We start from the raw sequence: 16,069 nt of genomic DNA, 5'->3' as shown, positions 1-16,069 counted from the left end.
CCTGCATATGAATGGGGACAATGAAAAGTTTGTCTTGTCTTGTGTTTATGGGAACTCAAAACCTTTTTATCTTGAAGATACAACAGACTGTTTTTACCTTTGTTGAAACCTCAAAAATGATGAATGGACAATGGATTGATTGTGATGGGAGATTTTAATGAAGTAACAAATCGTGAAGATCGAAATAAGAGGTAGCCAACAATTCAATTTGTACATGCTATGCCATTTTTGAATATGATTGCAGCTTGTGAATTAATTCACATGGGATTCTGAAGCCAAACAGAATAGAGATTATTTTGTAGACTAGTAATGACAGATAATAAACAGAGAAGAACACAAGAGATTTGCCCTAAACATAGAGAAAAATGTCTCTAATGTCTATTAAAGTTCAATAAAATCAAGAAGCATCCAATATTAGCCCACAAGCCAAACTTTATAGCTGTAAAACATTTTAAATCCGAATATTATTCCTACTAAAATTAACTAGATAATAACATAAGTAATCTACCAAAAATCTAGCCCAATTCGGACTCAGACTTACTTTCGAAATGGTAAAAATGAAAGAAATTCTAAAATGATGAATTTGGAAGGGAAAACAGTGGATTTTGACCTCAAAAACAACTACCAGGTGGTGACAACGTGCGCGCCGCTGAGATCTTTCCGAATTAGGATCACACTCGTGATTTTGACAACCGTAGCCAAAGTTATGGCCAAAATACCAAAACACATCCTAACTTACCCCAATTAGAAAAAGATCACGATTACTTGCCATCTTTACGCTCATAGATGCATTGGGGAAGGTTCCAAAAGGTTTTGAAGAACCATTATATTCTATGTATTATCAGTATGAAAATTTCTGAATACATAGAGGTTTTCCCCCCTCAAAATAACAGGTCAAGGTTTAAATGTAAGCCAGTAACATTTTTCCTATTTGACTTTTGTATGCTACCAGTAAAGCTGTAAAGAGTCCAATTATGGGCTAAACTATAGCAGGCACATACCCAATAAGAGACTCAAGTTTCATGGGCCTCACTGTATTTGGCCCAACAGGTAGTGGGCTAGTGGCGTAGTGCAAACTCTATGTAACATTCATCTCCGTGGAGAATTGTGAATTTGTAATCATCTTTGCCGCCCAAAAGATTCTAGAAACACTTGAAAGCGAAGTTGGGTCTTTATTTAATTTCTCTCTCTCATGCAGAACCTTGACTCGTAGCTTTCTGAATGGGACTATTCCAAAATGTTGGGCTTCACTTACTCTCATCACTTTGTAAGTTTTCTTTCGTTTTTAACCTTCCTAGCTTACAGTTGTAATTTTATTTATTTAACTGTACTATATTAATTATTAAAAATGAAATTGATATTTAACTTACTCTGATTTTGGCGTTACGCATTGATGGTGTTGTATTACAATCTTTTAATTAATTACAAATTTACATCGGGTGACTTCGAGTGGCGAGTTTGTTGTGATATTGGCTTGGAAGTCCAGTAATATGTCATTTGGGTATTTATGTTTTGATGTTTGTCAGTTTGTGTCTGTTTTTCGGCGAACAGTTGACTAGTTGAGTAAATTGACCAAGTGTAGAAAACATGTGGGAGTTCCCTCTGTATTTGGACTTGTTATTCATGAGGAAAAATACACTTGATTCGTACTTTACTCGACGCCCTTCTAAAGCTCCTAGAGTTGAACCTGAAGAAGGTGGCGCTTCCAATGCTCCAAGAGTTGAACCTGAAGAAGGTGGCGCTTCCAATGCTCCAAGAGTTGAACCTGAAGAAGGTGGCTCTTCCAATGCTCCTAGAGTTGAACCTAAAATTGTTGGACCTTCCATAGAAACTTGTGTTGAATCTCAAGAAGTTGGTCTGCCTGAAGCTTCTAGAGTTTTATCCGAAGAAGCTGGTCCTTCTGGAACTCGTAGAGTGGACTCTCAAGAAGTTGACACTTCTTTAGTAAGGGATCCAGGGTTGAGAAAACAAATATGGGATTATCCAAGTTCTCAACGTGATGAGATTAGACAAGCTTATATCATTGTTGGACCATGTCAACCTAAGCCTCCAACAAACCAACATTTTTTTCATGATAAGAATCATCGTTGCTTTCAAGAAAGTTGGTACAAATCATTTCCAGATTGGTTGGAGTACTCTGAATTTAAAAGTCGTACCTTTTACCTTCCATGCTTCCTCTTCACAAAGCCATCTCAACGCCCTGGAGCTAGTGTGTTCATGGTTGGCAGATTTTCTTCGTGGAAAAAAGTCAATGATGGTCAGAATTGTGCTCTTTTATCGTATGTCGGAAAGGGTCCGAACTCAATACATAGAGTTGCTGTTGGGTGTTGCTATAGCCTAATGAAACAAAAGCAACATATTGAGAATATTGTTGAAAAACAAACTTCTAAACAGATTGATAGTAATCAATTGCGGCTTGGAACAACGACGGATGTGGTTAGATATCTTACACTCCAAGGTTATGCTCTTAGAGGCCGCGATGAAAGCAAAACTTCTAACAACCGAGGGAACCTTCTTGAAATGATAAAGTTATTGGTTTTGTATAACAAAGATGCTGATGCTACAGTTTTGGATAATGCTCCTAAAAATTGTACCTATACTTCTCCTACAACTCAAAGGCAGATTCTTACTATTTTGTCAGACAAAATATGCAAGTTTATTCGTGAGGAGATTAGTGATGAGAAGTTTTGTATTATAGTGGATGAAGCTCGAGATGAATCAAAAAGGGAGCAGATGGCAATTGTTTTGAGATTCGTCGATAAACATGGTTTAGTGTGGGAGCATTTCTTTGATATAGTTCATGTGAAAGATACCATGTCGGCAACTTTGAAAGAAGCAATATGCAAAGTCCTTTCTCGCCATGAACTTAGTGTGCAAAATATTCGTGGGCAAGGATATGACGGTGCGAGTAATATGCATGGTGAAGTGGCTGGGTTGCAAGCTTTATTCTCTATTGGGTGTCCTTTTGCGTACTATGTCCATTGTTTTGCTCATCGTCTCCAGTTAGCACTAATTGCAGTAGCTAAAGATGTTAAACCCATTTGGCAATTTTTTTCCCACTTGCATGTTGTAGTCAATGTAGTTGGTGCCTCCTGTAAAAGAAATGATCAGTTGAGAGATGCTAGAGCTGCTGAAATTGCACACTTGCTTGCTATTAATGATGAGTTTGAAACTGGCAGTAGGAAAAACCAAGTAATGACTTTGAAAAGACCAGGAGATACTCGATGGGGTTCGCATTTGGGTTCCATTTCCAGTTTGATAACGTCGTTTAGCGCAACATGTACAGTCTTAAGTCAGGTAATTGATGATGGAGCGACAACAAGTCAACGTGCAGAGGCGGATGGAGTGTATGATGTAATTACGACTTTTGAGTTTGTATTTATCCTCCATCTTATGAGGGAAATCATGAAGATTACTGATGACCTTTGCCAAGCTTTGCAACGCAAGTCACAAGATATATTGAATGCAATGCACTTGGTGTCCTCAACCAAAACACTTATTCAAAAATTACGAACTGATGGTTGGGTTACTTTTTTAGTGAAAGTTGAGTTGTTTTGTAGAGATCATCACATTCTCATTCCTGATATGGCTGGTATTTACATGGGAGGTCGAGGATGAGGTCGTACTCAAGATTCCCTTACCAATAGGCATCATTTTCGAGTTGAAATTTTCATGGGTACAATTGATTCACAGCTGCAAGAATTAAATCACAGGTTTAAAGAGGATGTAATGAGATTGCTTGTTCTTAGCTCGGCTTTAGATCCCAGGAACAATTATAGATCATTCAAAATTAATGATATTTGTGAGCTTGCAAATAATTATTATCCGATGGATTTCACCGAGCAAGAAAAGTTCCATTTGAGATACCAGATGCAAAACTATGAGAATGACATTTTCGTACACTCTGAGTTTCAAAATTTGTCAACCATTTCTAAGTTGTGTCAAGTTTTGGTGGAACAAGAAAGTCAACAATTTATCATCTTATAGATAGACTGATTCGTCTTGTGTTAACTTTACCTATTTCAACTGCTACATCGGAACGTGCATTTTCAGCAATGAGGATTGTAAAGACTAGGTTGTGTAATAGGATGGAAGATGATTATCTAGCAAATTATTTGCTTGTGTTTATTGAGAAAGATATTGCTAGACAATTTGATACAGATTCTATCATAGATGCTTTTGATGTCTTGAAGAAAACTCGGCGAGAGCGGCTTCAAATACCTGACTTGACAACTTGAGCTCCTTGTTCGATCTTTTTGTATAGGAGGATATAGGCTAATAGACTAATAGCTCCTTTTTGTTTGTAAATGTGGTCTGTGGATATAAGTGATCATGATTAATTGTATATCCTCTTTGATTTTGTAATCATACTTTTTGATAACAAATATATGTATGCAGAAACTGTCAATCCAAATGTGGTGTGTGTGATTGTTGTTTACTTATACTGTCGGTGTACAAGTTATTTTCTGGTTCTTAATTTATATGTTGGACTATAGTGTAGTGTGAGTGAATTTGTACTGGAAGAATGAAAAAATAGAAGTGGTGCTAAATTGTTTATTAATTTTTGTTTTCAAGCCTTGTAACTCGTGGCATTTGCCGGACCGTCAATATAGCTCCCAATGCGAGCGACAAGATGTATGGAAGCTGAACAATAAGGTGATCTCTACTGACTTGAGTTTATAATTTTGTGTTTTGCTTATTGTGTTGTGGGTACCTATTAAGCTCTATCCTTGACGTGCTTGACATAAGGCTATATCCTCCTTTTCCTTTTCAACATGTTTTTTATTTGCAGTCATTTTGTTTCTGTAAAGGTATGCATGGACGTTTTTGATGGATTTTGAGTGTTAAATCTAGTTTGCTAGTTAAGTTTTTCTTTATGCAGTTGTATTCCCTTGTATAACTTCAGTTACATCCACAATTATTTGATGTCTTCTCCCAGAAGCTTTGTGGACAGGTACTTGCAAGAATTGTATGCTGTGGTATAAAGATTAATTATAAAAAGTTATAAGAATGATATATTCAATTTGTGTGATGTTTTAACTGCCTTTGTTCTAGCTTTCTTGATGCAAAGGATGTGCGCTACCATCCAAAGATGTCACCTGTTATACCCAAGGGCAAATGGCAAAAAGGATCCCAGGTTTTCCTTCTCATTTAATTTACTCTTTGTTGTAGATATGAGCTCAGAAACTAAAAAACACTAGCCATTTGGCCCGGCCTATGGCCGAACTTGCTATATATCTAATGACTCAAAAGCCTAAAGTCTACTTGAATAAATAATATATGTATATTGATAGCTAATGAATGATTCATTTCTTATAATATATATATACTTTGTTTGAACGGTTTATTTCTAGTTTTGGGTTATTATTGTTCCTGTTACAATAAGTTGTCAGGTTGTCGATGAGCGAATGCTTACGTCGCGGGTTTTCTCTAGACCTAAAGATTGGGAGTTGCACTGATCCCATCAATTATTGTTCAAACGTTGCTGGTTCTAGCAACATGACATTCTGCCCAGAGCCTATTCCAGAGGATTCAATAATAGATACATTTACCGAGTCCACAGATTCACCAAGGTTTAAAGCATTAAGCTCAAAATCATATGACCATCAAACAATGTGCAACATTGGCTAAAAGGTCGAGCTTCAACAACAAAGTTAAGCAAGCTACTCAGTAATCAGTAAATCATACTGACAATAAGGACATTTTTTGTTAATAGATCGCGTATCATTTGCGTCAGTTGTACATGTGCAGTGGGTGATGGAACCAATGGAATTGTTTTCTCCGTCACATGGTGGAGACATGATGGAGAGTTTTAAGGATTGAGATGTTTTTTCACCATGAATGGAGAAGGAAAAAGTTTGCAGAGACAGAGATTATGGGAATTATTAGAAGGAGGAATTGGGTGAGAATCTCAAGGTGTTTTTTAATAAGATGAATGGCTCTGATTTTGTAATATTTATTATTATAGATTAGGAAACTAAATTAGGACTCTTCAAAAGAGAAACATAATTAATTGGGACTCTTACAATTTATTTATTTTTTTCTCACAGATTGTTTCTCTTTTTTATCGACAATTATTTCTCCCATTTTTTATTAATCCTCCTGCCTTAATATTATGGAATATGGATGCTAAAGTGGCAAGAATACTTCCATATGATCAGCCATGTCAAATTTTGAGTGGACATAAAAATCTTAAATGCTCGGAACGCTCAATTTACATGTTAATCATGCGTTATGGGATTTGCCATTAACGGCTTTATTATGCTATCTATATTTGTTGATCCCAGTTCTGCTCATTTAATCCTTCCTTCAATCTTAGTGTTCTTGATCTCGCATTTATTCTACTTCCTTGCCTAATGACTAAGATTTGAGAGAGTCCGATCCACGGGATAAATATGCGCTCTAGGTTATAGAAAAAATGCTAAGAGTTTCCAACAACATCTACCAACGAAACATATAAAGAAGAATAATGAGTCAGGAGAATAGGCTGACTCATGGCTATTTAAAAAGTATAGGGACGCCGCCACCACTTTCCCATTTCGTGGGACCTATTGTTGAGGGAGAAACTTTCGACCACCATTAGTTTAGTAGAATCATCTTAACAAACCCTGCATCACCATTGTTCAAAAACTTGGGATCATTCTCCAGCTCCTTTCTAGAATGCCTATCAATCTTTGTCAAGAATTCTGAAAACTTGACTGCAATGTGTGAAGTATGTAGTATTGCAAAGTAAAATAAATAAAATGCAAATACATGTGAGTGGAATAAGAGGATAAAGGCCATTACCTTTTTAATTAATGAAATAGAGCATGGAAAATGTTTGTACGTATTATCTATGATGGTCCAATATCGCTAATTTTCAAAATCAAATTTACATAATAAGTAGAATGACTCAGAACTTTAAGACTTTGAATCTGTCTACACAATAAACAAAACTGATAGGAAACATTACAATATGATCACCATTAGATAGACAATTCTTTGTTCCACTGACAAAAAAAAACATGTAATCCTGAAGATTTGCAACAAAAATTTCTAAAGTCATTACATTTTCAACCAAAAAAAAAAAAAAAAAAAAAAAAAAAAAAATATTTACATATTTCTCGACATCTTTGCAAGAGGAACAACACCTTTCAACCTTAAGCAAACTTAATATACCTTTGTTGTAGCTCTATATTACATTAAAACAAAATCTTACTGTTCTCACTTGTGTTCAAGAACATAGTTTCAATGAAAACAACAACAATACCACTCTTTTTATTAAAAACATTGAAGTTTCCTTCACGTCGAATGAATATAAGCTTCCTATGATATTTGAGCATGCTCCAGTCCTCCTTGTATAAGATCCCATAGGATTCCATGATTTGTAAGAATACTGCCTGAAATAAATTTCCATCCGTATTCATCAACTATTCTCGCCAGTGGTAAAACCCTTAAAAAAAATGCAAAATGTGTTATTAATATTAGATTCAACCATTTCCTAAACTCTTAATCAGAGACATGACAAACACTACAACTCATAACCTCAAATGAGAGAGGTAGTGACTGAAGGCATCCAAAACCCTCTTATCACCACACCAATCACTTAAAACAAATAAGTGCTAAATATATTAAGATGAATAGTGCCCAAAAAATTAGTTTCAGATGATATAATAATGTATGTAACTTCTTCAAGTAGCTCACTTGGATGATCAGTTGATCAAAGCCAAGGGAGAGTAGCACTTTGACTATACTGGTTCGACTAAAATCAATACCCTTTTACACCTAATTGGATAAGGATTTGAAGCAGTGATCCCCAAATCAATTCATCTAAGAAACACATAGACTATTATAGTAGTATTAGTACAGTCCCCGTGTTTAGGTAGCACCAATGGCTATAGAGGCATGCCCAAAATCTCCTTGGAAAAGTAGATTTTATTAAGAGTCCAATCCTAATTATGATGCACCATGGTAATTGTGTTGTTCTTCAGCTCTTCTTGTAACTACGAACTGAAAATAGTGTGGCTCATGTTGCTTCTTAGGGATATTTTGGAGAAAGATTGATCTTGTGTAAATTGTGGATGATCAATATGAATATTTATAGATTCATGATAACCACAACCTGAAAAATAACCTTTTAAGATGGGAAGTCAAGTCCATGCAAAATATAATCGAAGATAACCACCTATATCTTTCAGCTCTAATAGGATCAGCTCCCTCGAAGGTAAACGAATGGAGTGTTTCTATCCTTGGGGTCCATACTTGTTGTGAAGGAATAATATAATACATAAATCTTATTTCAATTTTTTTTTTATATTAAACCGAATTGGTATTTACTATTTATGCTATTAACGTACTATACAAAACTTCTAGCATGTTTATAAAAATGGAATTTCAATTCAAAGTTTAATTCGTCCATGCCTATTATGTGAGCTACTTGGATTTTCAATTCATAGTTTAGTTCTTCCATGCCTATTATGATGTCTATTATGTGAACTACTGGCATTTAAATTATCATATTATAAAATTGGAAATCATTGTTTGAAAGGATATATATACAAACTTACCTGTGTTAGCAAAGATGAAACCCATCGAGGCATTTTCCTAAAACTTTGTACTATCTTTCCGACAATTTGATAATTGCACTTTGACACATTCGTGATAGATCTAACGCATCAAGGAAATGCTTTCTGCTCTAGACCCTCAAAACACCTGAATCCCAGTGATCAATTTGAGCTATTCGACAAAGAAGTGTCATTAGACATGGAGTATTTACTCTTAGTTTAAGCACTACGCACAACATAAAGAAAGTACGAAGAATCATGGTTTCTGAAATTAAACTAAACAGGGTTTTTTTTTCAAACATTGAAGATGTGTTTCTCTTATTGAAATCTAGGATGTGAAGATGCCCAAATAAGAGTTCATGAGATCATAGCTTGACTAATCTTCCATGTGATGATGTAAAGGTGCCAAGTAACTGCAACCAAATGAAGACGACATGAAGTTTTAAGTTAGTAAGCAATAAATCAAATAGTAAATTAAACAACGAAGCAGTATAACCAAATTTCAAATGATAAACATCGATAGTATTGAAGAATAATATTATACCAGTTACAGATCAAACAAACTATGACTTAACAATAATGACAATATCCTAACAACCATTTTCTGAAATCCATCAAAATAGACAGTGCTGCCGAGATATTTTTTGTCAAACCAATCATAAAAATTGTAAACAGTGAAATATAAAAACACAAAACTAATAAGAGTTTTACTTGGATCTGACATACATTCTCAACAGCTATTAAAATGGGTGTCATCCAATGACAACGTGATTGCATGTAAAACCTAATATATACAAAAATAAAATGAATCAACCATGAAGAGATAGGAAGACAATGAAGGCATCTTACTTGATAGAATAGGAAGACATGATAGGTTGATAGGCATGAATACCTGGTGAAAAAAAAGAGGTTGAGCTTCCCAGAAAAATCAGACCAAGAAAACCCACCTCTTGAACGAATTGATTACTGTATAACAATCCTTTTTTCTACAAAAACCAAAATAATAAATCACTGAAACAACATAAAAAATGAAAATCATGATGAGATATATCATCAATTACAATCATCATATCATTACAAAATCTTGAATCAAAGTTGTCAATAGTCCAAACTATTTTCGAATACAATGAGATTTCACACCTGGCGAATCTTTCCTCTTGTTAGTTCTTAAAGTTATGATCAAGAGAGAAGATAGATGATGTTAGTTGAAACTCATAACTGAATCTCTTCTTCAAGTTGTGATGAAAATTTTGGGTGTGATTTTTTTTTTTTTTTTATATATAGAAGTAAGGAAGGTTTTGGACAGGGAAGAAAGGTTTTTTTTATGCGACGAATTGTTTTTTCAGTGTGAGGAAGGTTTTTTCAGTTTCAAGAGGTTCTTTCTAAGTTTAGTAAGCAATAAACCAAACAGTAAATTAAACAACGTAGCAGTATAACCAAATTTCAAATGATAAACATCGATAGTATTGGAGAAGAATATTAGACCTGTTACAGATCAAACAAACTATTTTCTAAAATCCATCAAAATAAACAGTGCTGCCAAGATATTTTTTCTCAAACACCGAACAATGTGAAGATGGGAAGCTAGAAAGCCCCAAATACACCCGAATATAATAAAAGCATGAATTCAGAAGTGTACTTTCATATAAAGAAAACCCATACAAACTAAAATGGCAATTTTCATATAAAGAAAACCAGTACAAAGACCTAAAAAATAAAAATTAAATGAATGACATAAAGGCATACCTTCAAACACTTGGAGAACTGTCGATATGGCCCATAATCACCACCAATACCAAAATTGACAGTTTTAAGCGTGCTTTCTTTTGGTGTCATGAAGTGGGAGAACGAAAGTTACACTATTTCTCTTGGGACCTTGCATGCTCACCACTAAAAGGAGGAGGATTGGGTATAAAAGATATTCAAATTCAAAATTTTGCCTTGCTGGGCAAGAAAGCATGGGACCTGATTGAACCAACTTTACTATGGGCACGCCAGATGAAGATGAAATATTAACCTCCTTAAGACTTTATGAGAGCAACAGTACATAGAAGTGCTTCAAAAAGCTGGAAACTCATGCATTACTTTCGGAATCTCATGGCCCTTGGTCTCAATTGGAAAGTAGGTGATGGTCTTTCTATTAGAGTCTGGTTGGATGCTTGGGTGCCTGGGACACCTTCACCTCTACCTCTCTTAGATCAACCACATAACTGCAACCTTGATCGGGTTAGTGACTTCATCGACCCTCTTACCCGACAATGGCGACAGGATTTGGTCCGTGCATTTTGGCCATCAGACTATGCTAAGATAATTCTTAGTATTCCTATTTCGTTAGATCATGAACATGATCGTAGAATTTGGAATCCGAACAAATAAGGAATCTACACCCGTCAAATCAGCATATAATAAGATGTTGCACAACCATTGTGAATTTGATCATCTACCACACTTACAAAAAATGAAACAACAACAGCACATACCTTGTTTATTTGAAGCCAATTGTTTATACACTCAGAGTGGTATGAGTGCTTGCATGAAATCACCGTCAAGGTGTCTTCATCTTCATACTCCAACCATCAAATGACACATCTGTATATTACCACCATAATATCATAATCACATAAAAACTGTCTACTATTGACAACTAAGGACACGTGTTGTGCTTACTGCTTAGCGCTACCATCCTGATTGCTTTGAGCCTTATACGTTACTAAAGGCAAAGAGGTTATTGTATCTGCAAAAAATCCTCTGCTTTCAGTGCCAACAACTTCACCCAATGCAATCAGTTCCTGTAAAGATAGAAGCAGATTATATTATGTAAACCGCAGTGAAGCTCCTAATTTATAAAGCAACAACCAGATAAATTGGTCTACCTCATATGACAATTCATATGGATCAACCTCCTCCCACGTGTCCTGAAAACAGAAAAAGATATATGATCCAGACATTAATGCAGCGCAACCCAGGATTAAAGGGTTTTCACTAAAGATTAATGATACAAATCATCGCGGATCTGACCAAGTAACTCAAAAATGACCACTTAGAGCAGTAAAACAAATGTTATGGTCAGGGTGTTTGGCCTGAGTGGGGAGGTTACCTGAAGTCTATAAACTACATTTTGAGGCACCGGTAAAAACAAAGAAATGATGGCACAATAGGGCAAAATAGAAAAACCACAATAAAAACATGACTACAAAATCCAACCAATGCTTTTAATATAGTAAGACAATAGTCAGCTGTGTACGACTTGTGAGCACAAATACTCTAAACAATGCAAATGTAAAAGTAGCAATGATACTGATTAAAAAGCAATTGCAAGGAAAACCATATAACAACAAAATCATACGGTGTTGGTAGGAAAATAAATATTAAGGGCAAAGTTTGTTGTTACATTTGTCTTAGATCACATCATTCGGCTGTTCAGGTGACATATATATCTACCATGTTGTTACTTGGACATGACGTAGTATTATCAAACTGGGGTTGTTCATTGTCGAAGAGTGATCAATGATTACTGGGCTTGGCTAATTAATTTCATTTTGTCAAAATAGCATTCATGGAATTTAATCTTTAGTTATTACTTATTAGTATATGTAAGAGTCGGCCCAAATTGAGCCTCTACCCATTTGATTAACTGTTTTCTACTTACTACTCTATGGCCATGAACTTGATGCCTAAATGTCAGCAATGACAAACAGACAAACAACAAACATGTAGTAAAACACGCTCAGGTATCATAAAAAAAAAGACCAAAACAACCATATAAAAATTGTAGCTGCAGATACCTAAGTTGCAAATACATATGGCAGTATAGAGTGTGTTGACGATAAGATAGTGTTCACCATACAAAGGTAATACAAATTCCAGACATAGATCAAGTATAACTTGAGAATTCTATATTTGGAAGTTGTACTAACCACTAAGGGTGAATAATATCAAACTCAATTAAGTGCAGCAAAAGTACACATCAGAGCTAATACTTCACTCTGCATCCACAAACTTATCATAAGTCTTGAATCTCATAATACATCAAAATCAAGGATAAGGAAAATTACTTGAGAGTTATCGTCATTGTCCTCTGTATCATCCGCAACCTCTATATAAAGCAAAAAGAAAAACAAACCCATAATTAAACAACTACTCAACACCTTCCATTATCATATGTTTATAAAAGGCAAGTCTAGAAACACTCACAACTGGTTATATCATTTACGCCAGTAAGAGCCATCAATCTCATAGCCAATTATCTCTCCTCGGCATCCTGAAGAGCTCTAGCAAATGCCTCGTCACTACTAAATGCATACGGATCAAGCTCAACTACTTCTTTATTTTCCTCTTCTTCTAAATTCTCGTGAACATCAAATGCATCTTCCTCTGCATCATGTTCTTGTAGCAGATTTCACACTTGGTGAATCTTTTCTCTTGACATGTATATTGAGCCTTGGCTGTAAATATTGGTGGAAGTGAATAAAGCTCAAATATTCACCTTTATTAAAAAATGATTTCATTAAAGCCTATAACCATGTGAAAGGAATCTATGACATCATTTTCACCAAGATGAATTTTCGCAAATCTATACAAACCCTTCTTAATTTCACGTGAAAGGCATTAATTCAAAACGTTATAATGGCCATAGGCCAGGAAAAACATTTTGTCCGCTTTCTACCTGATACCTTATTGTGGCGCTTCATGGTATAATCTGAAGAACAATTAAAGGATAGGAACTTACTTTGGGTGTTAAGGTAGTGTTGAAAAGACTATCTCGTATAGTTGCAATCCCATTAACCCCGTTCATATTTCGAGAGAGTTAGATTGCATGTCTAGAATTTTCATGCCATGGGTGGTCATCTTATTTGTTTTTGAACCCATTGAAATTATTATTATCCCTATTTAAATAAATATAATTCTATCACAAACTTAATAATTCCTCAAACATAGTGAAAAAGATAAACACAATTTAATGTTTTGTAAGGAAATTTTTCGTACCTGAACTTATTAGGCTGATGATCATGATGAAAATATGCATCAGATTTATAGAAGTGATGAAGGTTTTGGACGGGGAAGGAAGGTTTTTTTTATGCGATTTTCTTTTGGGTTTGAGTTTAAGTGTTTAACTCTATGAGGGCTACGTAAAATCCCATTTTTCTCTCCACTTTTTTCGTAATCCCCCTGATTACGTGGATAGCCTCAGAGAGCTTGAAAAGGGACTGCTATTCCACTCCATGACTTGTTTGGACACGAAAGGAGTTCAAGCTAAGTTAACTCATTCAACTTTAATCACACATATATTACCGAAAGGAAGATACTAAAACTAATTAGACTAAGTTATGGAGAAAAACAATTAGCCAACAATTTAAATAGCGATTCTACAGATAAAGACACCCGTATCACCACTTATCTATTTATAACATCTTGTTACCATTTGTTTAAATAATAACAAACCTCATGTGAAAATTTGTTGGATGGTCATGCAATAAATACAATGTATTTGAGTTGAACCAATAAAGACGAAGCACAAAACCATGTTGTACGTAAAAACACTGAACAATATACATACAAATTGCCTATGCTTTAATTCTAGTGGATTCATATGGTCTTTAGCCATGTAAATTACATACCTTAGATTGTACATCCACTCTATTAGTCCTAATTGAATCAAGATTCGGTGTTAATAGTCCAATGTATTTTCCTCCAACAATTGTTGTCACACCTGCAATCACTTACTAAGCATTAATTTAATCCGTTCTAAAGGCCAATATCTTGATAAAAGGATTGAGAATGAGAAGGTGATCAAGAAGCAGAGACATGAGAAGTAACAACAGTTTAATCTAGTAACCGATTTTCCTTACCAAAATACAATAACCATTTTCTACTGTGACTAATCATTGGAGAGTTCAATTGATCCAATTGTGATTGCCTTAGATAACCCGAATCGCTGGTCCAGTCTTATTTTTATTGAGTGAGACTGCAATGAAAATCTGATTAATCAGTTCAATACAAATACAACCTAAAAAGAAATTTAAATAAATAAATAATCATCGGCATAAGCAAAGGCGGATTGACAGAAGGCACATGTGTGAGTGTGACTGAGAACACCTGTTATTTAGAAGAGAGACTTGAAGTGAACACTCGTAACTCGTAAGGAGAGGGGTGGTATTGTATCATCGGGGTGGGAATTGGAGTTGTGGTTTGAACTTTGAAGATTGAGTCATCGCTGCCGTTCTAAAAGCAATTGAAGTTGGGTGGGTGGGATGTAAACTAAGCAATAGAGTTAGAGTTGCTTCAAGTTCACTTTCGCCCATGCAAATTATGAACCAGAATCCCCCCACATCACTGGCTTGTCACTGGCTACCGGTTAGGCTGCTTGGAGATTGTACACACATAGGGAGGCCAACAAAAGTTTGTTGATCACTTAGCAAGCTAAATGTAATGGGGAATTTCTTATGTATTTTATTGGGATGTTAAACTGCAACATATTGTAGAAGAAGATGCCAAGGTGCCTTGTATCTTGTAATTAAAGCAAAACACGGGTTGGGATCTACCTAATCCCTAATTACTTAAACAAAAATACTAAAACAAAAAGGTAGATGAAACATATGAAAAACTTTCTACCTTTTCATTGTCGAAGTCATACAATTCTGCAGCTGCGCAAAACAGAAGACATAACTATCAGGTGGGCGAGTTTAGAGAGAGCGAGAGAGATTGGTATGAGGAAACTGTAATTAGTGAAAACTCCCAACTCCCAAGCAACTATACATACTGTCATCCATTTTAAATTTAATTGCGTCTTCTGTAAATTTCTTAATCTTAGCATCAAGCTCAGCTGTTGTCTCTTCCCCTTTTGCTATGATTCTATCAATATCCTCATCTCTGATAGTGCTGTCCTTGGAACTGAAAACCATTTCAGCACCAAACCTCACCATCTGCAATAGCTCGTCCTTATTAACAGCTGCAGAAAAAGTCATCATGGAAATCCTACCGCCCTAGTAATTAATTCAGGTTATTGTGTATTGTAGGGTGGTGTATCATGCAAAATTCTAGGGTGGTGTATTGTAATTTTAGTAGGTAGTGAAATCAAAATTTTAGTTGCGCTTTGCGATCGTCTTGAGAGATTTGAGAGATGTTGGCATAATGGCAGCCATCATTTTTTTGGGAGAAAGAGAGAGAGAGTTTGGGGAGGATAGGCTTTCTTGAGTTTTTGTTTCGTTTTTTATGCGTACAAAAGGGCATATATTTCATTTTTTTCCTGCCGAATTATGGTAAAAGCTGAGGTGTCCTCTTAAGAGAAAAAAAAAAGGAGTGACGTGTTTCACTGGGAGCATTCTCAACTACTCAGTATTCATGGTCTTTGATTGTTTCAAACAAGTTAAAAAAAGAAGTTTGTTCCTCTGCCTTATCGATAATTTCTTGATTATTGTGTGGAACTCTAAAATATTTGTTGCTTTGGCACATGTGTTGGTCATAATATAATTGTGGTGGCCCATCTTTGCATAAGTGATAGTTAAAATAAGTGAATTTTCCTATAT

General features: G+C 35.3%; 1 protein-coding gene, 1 long non-coding RNA gene and 1 pseudogene across 3 annotated transcripts; 1 reads left to right on the top strand and 2 right to left on the bottom strand.

Moving 5' to 3' along the window:
* The first annotated feature begins 1,587 nt into the window (after positions 1-1,587).
* Positions 1,588-3,618, top strand: LOC147476343 (uncharacterized). The gene has a single exon (XM_086585706.1). It carries the CDS (start codon positions 1,588-1,590, stop codon positions 3,616-3,618), a length of 2,031 nt encoding a protein of 676 aa, XP_086441832.1.
* Positions 3,619-7,126: 3,508 nt separating this feature from the next.
* On the bottom strand, positions 7,127-10,924 carry LOC147476342 (uncharacterized). Its single transcript, XR_015207922.1, has 3 exons — positions 10,290-10,924; positions 8,547-8,956; positions 7,127-7,432 (listed from the first exon to the last, which is right to left on the bottom strand). It is a non-coding gene; the product is annotated as an uncharacterized LOC147476342 (long non-coding RNA).
* Positions 10,925-10,933: 9 nt separating this feature from the next.
* Positions 10,934-15,508, bottom strand: LOC147476341 (E3 ubiquitin ligase BIG BROTHER-related-like; annotated as a pseudogene). Its single transcript, XR_015209761.1, has 6 exons — positions 15,304-15,508; positions 12,741-12,917; positions 12,599-12,639; positions 11,417-11,458; positions 11,211-11,332; positions 10,934-11,132 (listed from the first exon to the last, which is right to left on the bottom strand). The product of XR_015209761.1 is annotated as an E3 ubiquitin ligase BIG BROTHER-related-like (transcript).
* Positions 15,509-16,069: the final 561 nt, after the last annotated feature.

The sequence above is a fragment of the Coptis chinensis genome, chromosome 9 (genome assembly GCF_015680905.1).
Source record: "Coptis chinensis isolate HL-2020 chromosome 9, ASM1568090v1, whole genome shotgun sequence".
In the NCBI taxonomy this organism is placed as follows: domain Eukaryota; kingdom Viridiplantae; phylum Streptophyta; class Magnoliopsida; order Ranunculales; family Ranunculaceae; genus Coptis; species Coptis chinensis.
Note: the sequence above shows the minus strand (reverse complement) of the source record. Positions and strands in the feature narration are given on the sequence as shown.

Bases quoted from the DNA above. Each gene is read 5' to 3' on its own strand.
- LOC147476343 (XM_086585706.1), top strand. From the start codon at position 1,588: ATGTGGGAGTTCCCTCTGTATTTGGACTTGTTATTCATGAGGAAAAAT.